We start from the raw sequence: 9,510 nt of genomic DNA on the forward strand, positions 1-9,510 counted from the left end.
CCGAATCAAACATGGCGATGAGGGGAGAGATCCCACAACAACTATCAGAACAATCAAGGAGTCTATCTCCCTCCTACAGCTACCTCGTAAGGAAACCTTGGTCCTACCGGGTTACGATTGGCGGCCCCTGGAAGTGGGCTCGGTCAAGATCACCACTGACGGCGCTCTAAATTTTGGTGAAGGCCGGGGCGGTGCAGGAGGAGTGGCCCAATCATCCTCTGCACTCCTTGGTTCATGGTGCAAACCATATTTGGGTGTTTCAGATCCCTTGATGATGGAGTTCTTGTCGCTGCGAGATGGAGTACGCTTTGCTTATCTTCGAGGGATTTCCGCATGTGATTATGGAAGTCGACAGCTTGGAGCTAGTGAAGCTCTGGCAAACTCGCCACAATTCTCGGTCAATTGTGGCCCCTTTACTTTTAGAAATAGGAGAGCTCTGTACTATTTTTTCTTCTTTCGATATTCAGCATGTAAACCGGTCTGCGAATCTTCCGGCGCATCTGTGTGCGGAGCGTGCTTGCACATTGAATGTGACGGAAAGCTGTCTTGATGATACTTCTAGCTTCTTGATGACCAGCCTGTTGGCTGAATGCTCCAAAAGTGCTTTTAATGAATATAAAGCTCTCTGATTTTCCCTGAAAAAAAATAGTACAATATGATATTGGAGCACTTGGACATCAAGGGAAATATGCGTGGCCTCGCCTCGCGTGCGGTCTTTCGGAGGCGTTTGGACGTATAAGCGGGAGAAACAAACATGGCAAGGACGGGAACTACGGCGACGAAGTAGGCTGGACCACGCCTCCCACCACACCAGCAATTGGGCCTGCCCAGGGGCCCCACCGTGCACAAGATCTCCCTCCCAATCCACGGACGGACAGATCCCATACGCCACCAGCACTTTTCTCTTCCTGAGTCCTGACGTACTACTAAGGGCATGTACAATGGTGCTATCTTAGTAGTGCCACGTAGGATCAATGATGAGGTGGAGGAGAGAGAACTCATAAAAAAAGGCTTGTCTTCTTTTATTTAAGAGAAGACAAGAGATGATCTCTTAGCACAATATGTCTCACCACGTTTTTAGGAATTGCTAGTTATTGAAGATAAGATTAAGAGATGACCCATTGTAGACTTTTTTTTTGTTATCTCTAAATTACATACAAAACTTAAGATAAGACTATCTTATCAACCATTGTACATGCCCTAACCTTGTTTGTGCCAACTTGCGCCTCCAACCGCCTCCTGTACACCACGTCCACGCGCACAGCCGCGACGGCGCTCACGAGAACGCGGCGCTACTTTATTACACAATTTTTACGGCCCAAGTAGTATTTTATCGCCTATCTTTTGTTTCTCGGGGAAAAAGTAATCCTGTTATCTCCTCGCGTCGCCCTCGGCGCAATAATAAAAGCGCAACGGCACCCAGCGATCTAGGCCTCCTCGCTCGCATCGCCTTCCCTCCGCTCGCGTCTGCTACACTTCCTCTCCCGGCCCGGCTAGATCTCGCCGGCAGGAGATGGCGGACGCGAAGCAGCAGCAGGCCGCGGCGCCCACCGGCGTCTGGAAGACGATCAAGCCATTCGTCAATGGCGGTGCCTCCGGGATGCTCGCCACCTGCGTCATCCAGCCCATCGACATGATCAAGGTACGGAATCCTTTTCTTGTTTCCGGCTCACTCGAGGTATAAGATTCCGTGGCTGGGTTTGTTGAGTAGCCCTAGATCTGTGGTTGGTTATGGTGGATGCGCGCGACGCCGAGTGATGGATCGGGTTGATAGATTTCTGCGCACCTCTTGGTTAGATCTGAGTAAGACGAGTGCACCCTCGAGTGAGCTCCCTTAACGGAGGGGAACTTGTTGCACGCTAGTCTGGGACTGCGGGTGGCTATTCTTGTTTCTTAGATCTGTGTGGAAACTGTCACATCATGAGTGTAAGTGGGGGTGACACAATCCGTTTTTGTTATCTACAGTCAAAACTGCCCGATGTGGTAGCTTAGATCCTCCATGGAGATCCCACTAAGAAGATCTGTGTGTCTGTGTGGCTTTACTGATTTTTAATGTGTTAGCAATAGTTCATTGATCTTGAGATGTTGTTCTGTTATTACTATTTGCTGCTGGAATGTTCTGGCATATACAGAATTAGTCCACACCACTATGTTTTGGAAGCACCGACCAACATGCCATCATAGTTAAGTGGGTGATTTGCTTGAGAGTTCAGTTGAATGTTATGTCTTATGATCACAACAAATAAACCATGTTAATAGCTTTTGCTGAAACACGGAGATTGTGTAAATATCCTTTTCATATAGCTTTTCCTGTTTTTGGTTTCAGGTGAAGATCCAGTTGGGTGAGGGATCTGCAGCTCAGGTCGCAAAGACCATGTATGCTAATGAGGGCCTTGGTTCCTTTTACAAGGTTTGTGCTTGCAGATGTTTTTATTCATATTGTGCAGAACTGTTCTGTGTGTTTCTGCTGTCGTTGGTACATTTGCCATGTACTAGTGTCAGTTGCTCAGTTCACATGGAAAACACGGCTTACAAACATAAATTGAACGTGTAAATATTATCTGGTATTCACAACTATAGTTTCTTATTTGTGCATGTTTCTCACCTTGAATATATTGGAAGAAAATTATAGTAAACATTTACAATCACAAAAAAACTTGTAAGTTGATATATTGATCATTGTTTAGAATTTGTCAGAACTCTTAAGTAAGAGATCAAGGAAACCCAATCTTTGGGGCAATAGTCACACTGAATCCAACTTTTTTTGAAATTTTAGCACATAACAATAGCTTTTATGGCAAGATGTACAAATCAATCTAAATAGTACCATTTGCACCACCAATTATATTCTCATTATATCCTCTTGCAAATCTCCAATTTTGTATAATCATAAGCCCAATTACTTTAATCTTCCTGTGTCCTTGCCATGTGGGCGTGTCTTGTTAGTTTTTGTGATCCCATAAACTGTGGTTGTGTGATAAATTTTCCAAAAGTTGGTGTTTTATGAGACTACCACCCAGAGCTTGGGGTTCCTGGATATTCACTCCAAAAGTAAACAACATAATGTTTTTCTGGATCGAAATACCACATGAAGCATGAGAAACCACAGTTTCCATTCATGCAGATTTAAGTAGAGGAATACATCAGAGATAATAAATAAAAATTAGAGTTACTAAGCTTAGCAGTGATTGTAGGAGTCTAATCTTTATCTACAAGTACAACCATTGGATGGGGAATTATGGAATTGAATACAGATTTTGCATGGCTCAGATCAGAAGTATCCCATCCTATCCTCTGTTACATATCTATCCTTCAGACCTTTGTTTGGGTTTGATTCATTCATTTTGTAGATGATGTTTGTATCGCTGATGCTGGTTTTCTAGTTTGATCTGAACACCTCAATGACATGTGCTGGCATTTCACCTACAACAGCACATTATTTTGTGCTTCTTGAATTGGTTTGTTGCTTCAAGTTTTACATTTTTTTGACAGGGTTTGTCAGCTGGTTTACTAAGGCAAGCGACCTATACGACAGCTCGTCTTGGATCCTTCAGGTTTGTATAACGTGGTTGTTTAATCGATACTAGAAGAATGCCCGTGCGTTGCAAGGGGGCCACATTAACTTTAAGAGTTCAATATTACGACATTGGCGACCTTTTTTACCATCAAATCCTCACACACACACACAGACACACACTCTCCCTCCCTCTTCCTCACTCTCTATTCCCCTCTCCCTTTCTCTCTAACACACACACATATCCATCTTATTGGGTACGGGACCATAATCCATCTATTTCACACATACACGCTAGTGCATAACAATATGGATTATGTGTATTATATTTGCCACCAGAACTGAGGGAATTAATTTCATGTAAATCGACCAGCCACAGCTCCAAGAATACGCGGAAGAGGTGGCTCGGGTCGGCGTCGGCGCCGTCCAGCGCGGGCCACGAGCCCGCTTCCAAGTGCACGTGCAATGCACGTCTTCACAAATATTATAACCAGATGTGAGAAATCACATGCATAGAAAAGACATTCTGATAGCAATCCAAATACCATACTCAATTGAATACCTAACCTGGACAATACTCTTATTTCTATGCGCCAGAAAAAATGGAATAGCAAAGCTAAGTATGCCTACATACGCTCAGATTATATATAAGAATCTTGGGTGAACAATTGCAACAAAGCACTAAGCAGCGATAAATTTAAATAAAAAATCCATTAACTATGCAGGCAGCAGGCTTGTTACAACATAGAGAGATAGGAAAATGTCACCTCCAGTAATGTAGCGCAAAGGAGTGGAACGTAGCGCAAAGGAGTGGAATGAAGCATGAATGAGCGGTTGTCTGTTCTTCTCCATGTACATGGATCAGCAGTAGAGGCCAAGTATATAAGTACTTGACTGAACTCCACTCTTCGTGTACGGAGAGCCATGTCACCTTCTCGCCGCTGCAGCATGGGAGGACGGCTGGTTCACATGACCCTCCAGCTGGGGGATCCATGGTGGCTGACCGTCGAGCTCGAGGCAGAGAAGTTGAGGGCAGCAGTGGCGAGATCCATGCCGGCCAACCGGGCGAAGAGGAGGTCGTCGGGGAGGGACACATCGGCAAGATCCGGTCACCACGCGACCTGAAGAGCAACAGTGATCTCCACAAGCTGTAGGCTGACGGCGTGCTCCATCCCCTGCGATGGGGTGACCATGGCCTCGATCTCGGCGACACACCCTGAGTGTAGGAGGCAGCAACGACCTCGACGAAATCATGGCCTCCATCCCGGAACGCATGAAGGACCTCGGCCCCGTCGCTACTCCTCTCGCCGTAGCTGCACGCGGCAGCGGACCGTGGGTAGGAGGGCAGGCGGCGTCGCCTCGGCTGACGGCAGGGAGCAGCGTTGATTTTGGGTAGGTGGCATCGCGAGGACGGCCGCGGCCGCGGGGAAGCACCCCGATCATGCTGCCAGGCCAATCCTTCTCCTCCGATCCCCTATCCCTGAAGATTGCGCCGCCGCCCCGGTCGTGTTGTTTCCATATATTATGCCATTTTTTCCTGTACCTAAACAAACGCGGGCGAGCGGATGACAGAGTTTTGGTCCGCCCTCTAAAATTGCTAAACGCACTTTTGGTGAGGATTATTGTTAATAAATGAATTCAATCATGTCGCTCTAAATAAATGGATTCAATTATGTGACTCTAATTACTTCGGATTGTTATGTGCACACTAAGCGGGGTGCAGTTAGGAAAGAAAATGTTTTTTAATTAAAGTGATTGAGTGATTTAAGGTAAGGTTAATTAATTTAGATTTGATTTTTAGTGATTGTTAGTAAAGTATGATGCGTCTTTAAAATCTTTTATTTGTTTCCTTAAAATCTATTATTTGTTTCCTAAAGAAATTTGCAATAATGGAAGGTATCGGTTGATTTGGATAAGTTAGTAAATTTAGATCCGTGATTGCGTGCATGTTTGGAAAGTGCTGATTTGCAAGGAAAGAGCTGAGGGGTAAATAAACCGGTGAATAAAAAACCAGCATCGAAAAAAATCTACGACGATTAACCTACGAAAAAACCCGGACGAAAGTGGTGGAACGAAAAAAAACCTGGAAGCGAGACTACCAACTGCAGTTAGGAAAGAAAATGTTTTCTAATTAAAGTGATTGAGTGATTTAAGGTAAGGTTAATTAATTTAGATTTGATTTTTAGTGATTGTTAGTAAAGTATGATGCGTCTTTATAATCTTTTATCTGTTTTCTTAAAATCTATTATTTGTTTCCTAAAGAAATTTGCAATAATGGAAGGTATTGGTTGATTTGGATAAGTTAGTAAATTTAGATCCGTGATTGCGTGCACGTTTGGAAATTGCTGATTTGCAAGGAAAGAGCTGAGGGGTAAATAAACCGGTGAATAAGAAACCAGCATCGAAAAAAATCTATGACGGTTAACCTACGAAAAAACCCGGACGAAAGTGGTGGGACGAAAAAAAACCTGGAAGCGAGACTACCAACTGCTCCATTAGGAGTAGAGATAAATAGTCATTGCTTGCACAATAATTGATGAAGCAATATCTAGTTGTCTAGTATGATCTCTGTTGTATTTGAAATAAATGCATATGACTGGATAATTACCATGAGCTATTATGTCTTTGGTTTGGAGTTTTTTTGTTATCAAAATGTTAATTATACTAGGCTGTTGCCATAACTTCAATTATTGTTTATTACATTATAATGTCTGAATCAGCTGTATCATTATGAAGTTGGGTTAGTTCATTTCACTGAGGAAAAAGAAGCTTTATTATTGCATTGATTCTAGTTGATTTATCCTCATTTGGAGTTTTGTATTTGGTAATATTTCTTGTCAGGGTTTTGACAAACAAAGCAATTGAGGCAAATGATGGGAAGCCATTGCCACTTGTTCAGAAAGCTTTTATTGGTCTGACTGCTGGAGCGATTGGCGCATGTGTGGGCAGTCCTGCTGATTTGGCACTCATTAGGATGCAAGCTGACTCGACCCTACCAGCAGCACAGCGGCGTCACTACAAGAATGCATTCCATGCACTCTACCGTATCACCGCTGATGAAGGCGTCCTTGCGCTTTGGAAGGGTGCAGGCCCAACTGTGGTGAGAGCCATGTCACTGAATATGGGTATGCTTGCGTCCTATGATCAAAGTGTTGAGCTGTTCAGAGACAAATTGGGTGCCGGAGAATATCAGACTGTTATTGGTAAGATTATTGTTTAGGATTCTTCCTTTTCATTGCTGTTTAGGATTCTTATCACTGTTAGAAGATGAGGTTTGCTGATGTTCCTTTTATATAGGCCAATCAGGGAACTTACAAAATTTTCTAACTTTCGGTTTGCAGGAGCCAGTGCCATTTCTGGATTCTGTGCGGCTGCTTGCAGTCTGCCCTTTGATTACGTGAAAACACAAATTCAGAAGATGCAACCTGATGCCACTGGCAAGTACCCATACACTGGGTCTTTGGACTGCGCCATGCAAACCTTGAAGACCGGTGGCCCATTTAAATTCTACTCCGGCTTCCCTGTATATTGTGTCAGGATCGCCCCGCATGTCATGGTAAACGCTGATTAGCTTAGAGCGCAAGGCCTATGGCAGACAATCATAGCCATTTGTTAACAATCCGTTACAATGCAGCATACTCATGTGGTTACTTTTTGCAGATGACGTGGCTCTTCTTGAATCAAATCCAGAAGTACCAGAAGAAGATCGGCATATAAGATCTCCAGTTGGGGACAAGAGTACCAATCCTTATTCAACACATTTAATAACTTTCCAGCAGCTTTGCACTCCCGTGGTTGTTTTTGGTAGACAGAGTTTTAAGCAATTTTTACCGTAGCTTACATTTGCTGTGGTACTCTTGACGTTGTTACAATAATCACATAATCACATTATTTGTTGTAATTGGGGCAATTTTATTGGCGGGCATACTTCTGTAGGTTGGGCACAGCCATGAGACAATACTACTACCTGCTTGTGCCATCTTGTCTTGTATGGTATGTGCTCAATTTTATCTGTGGCTCGAAAAAATAAATCCTTTCTACCTGTGCCTTGCACCATATGCTCTTAAACAAATTTTGTGTTTTTTCCTATCGTGCAACTATTCAACTACGCCTCACCTACGCCCCTTGATGATGATGATTGTTGTCGTTGCGTGAACTTGCCACTGGTGTTGTTCGGAGGTCAGACGTTGGCATGTGCAGACCCCTCCTTGTTTGAACAGAACAGACTGATGATTGATTACAGGTATATATAGCCCCGAGAGGGTAGTTGATCAGGGGATGCATCGAACTCGCAAGCTTAGCGGCACAGTTTCCCCCATGACCCAGTTTTCACTCTAGTGAGTGACGAACAGGGCGGAGATCCACTTCCATCTTCAACTGTCAGCGGTGAGCCCTTGGGATCTTCCTCCTTCCATCTGCCGCTCCGGCGGCAGGGAGGTGTGGAGATCCCCGGTGCTTCGGCGCGACCTGTAGATAGTTTAGGAATAGTTTTGGCGGCAGTGTGGCTTTGATGGCTATATACATCTGGAAGAGGTGGAAAGAGAAGAGGTGCCTGTTCGGAGGCATCCCTTGAACATGTGCCTGAGACGTCACTATTCGGGGTTGGACACACCTCTTCACTGATTAGCATGTGCTAATTAATCTATTAATTAATTTCTAACACTCCTCCATATTCAATCTTGTTAAATATTCCGGATAATCTTGAGAGTGGGGTAGTTTTCTTTTTTCACTCCATCAAAACAATCCGCTTATTTCAAGCGGTGTGCAGGGGTGAATTAACGAGCTGCTCGGCTTGTTAAGTTTGTGCTCGTTAAGGCTCGGTTAGTTAAGCTCAGAAAGATTAACGAGCAAAAAACCTTGCTCGGCTCGATCGTTTGAAGCTCGTTAAGTCCGTGAGTGCTCGTTAACAAATTTTCACGTAAGATGAAATATGTGTTGTGTTGTTACTAACAAACTTAGCGTGAAACTTGTTAGCTCGTTCGTTAAGCTCCTTAAGAAATTGATGATTGACTTTATTCATTAAGAAGTGATCCACGAGGATAACAAGCCGAACTATCGAGGGCTCATTAAGCTCGCAAGCTACGAGCTTTTGTTCCAGCCATAACGGTGGGCCAGGTCGCACTTTGTTACGTTCACGTCTGATACTAGACCCTCCATTAAGTGAACAACCATCAGCTCATAAAATTTGTGAACAACCCCACGGCTCAAATTATCGGAAACGTGGGCTGCACCAACATGCATTATTATTTATATTTTATATGTGGGAGTACAGTTAATCCTCGGAACAAAATGTGAGAGTACATTCTTTATGGAGTACTACTATTGCCAGCTCCTCCTCCGTCGTCCAAACTCTATGACAAGCCGCTCTATTACATTGTTTCACGGACATGCGGGACATCAAGCATCCGACCCACGTGCCATCCACCAAATCACAGCAAGGTGGTGCAGTCGGGACTCACCAGTCACCTCGGTGTGGCCGTCATGACCCGTTATATCACAAAACCCACACCTTACCAGCAGTGGTAAAGTGGCCTCGAAGTTGGATGGGGCGAAGCAACCATCATTTCACTGGAACGCTCATTGAAGCCCTTTCTCCCCTATCTTGAAGAAAACCTCACTTCAGGCTACTCACTTCTGCCATTTTTCTTACCAACGAAGGAAAGGTGAAAAAATTAGTGATGCTACTCTTTTCATTCCAAGAATCTTCTTTTTGCGAAGCACCTACCGATTCTCACTGCCTACTCTTTTACCGTTCTTTTCGATTGCTTTTTATTTGTCAGTTTATTGAATAAATGGATCTTGGAGCACTAGGCAAAGAGTTATCGGCGGACAACCCACTCGAGACAGAAATCTCCAGGAAGCGCGCACCGGCCAACAAGTTGGCGATGTTGGCGGGCCAATCCATGGAGATGAATAAATCCAAGAAACAAGCACTGGCCAAAGAGTTGATGACGTTGGCAGACGAACTCCTGAGCAAAGAAAGCTGGAAGAACAAC

At 44.2% G+C, this 9,510-nt stretch overlaps 1 protein-coding gene across 1 annotated transcript; it reads left to right on the forward strand.

Moving 5' to 3' along the window:
- The first annotated feature begins 1,340 nt into the window (after positions 1–1,340).
- Positions 1,341–7,554, forward strand: LOC123115416 (mitochondrial dicarboxylate/tricarboxylate transporter DTC). The gene is made up of 6 exons (XM_044536578.1): positions 1,341–1,642; positions 2,327–2,410; positions 3,493–3,554; positions 6,356–6,717; positions 6,856–7,070; positions 7,175–7,554. The coding sequence occupies exons 1-6, from the start codon at positions 1,514–1,516 to the stop codon at positions 7,229–7,231; spliced, it is 909 nt and encodes a 302-aa protein (XP_044392513.1). The 5' UTR covers positions 1,341–1,513; the 3' UTR covers positions 7,232–7,554.
- Positions 7,555–9,510: the final 1,956 nt, after the last annotated feature.

The sequence above is a fragment of the Triticum aestivum genome, chromosome 1B, assembly GCF_018294505.1.
Source record: "Triticum aestivum cultivar Chinese Spring chromosome 1B, IWGSC CS RefSeq v2.1, whole genome shotgun sequence".
Taxonomy (NCBI): domain Eukaryota; kingdom Viridiplantae; phylum Streptophyta; class Magnoliopsida; order Poales; family Poaceae; genus Triticum; species Triticum aestivum.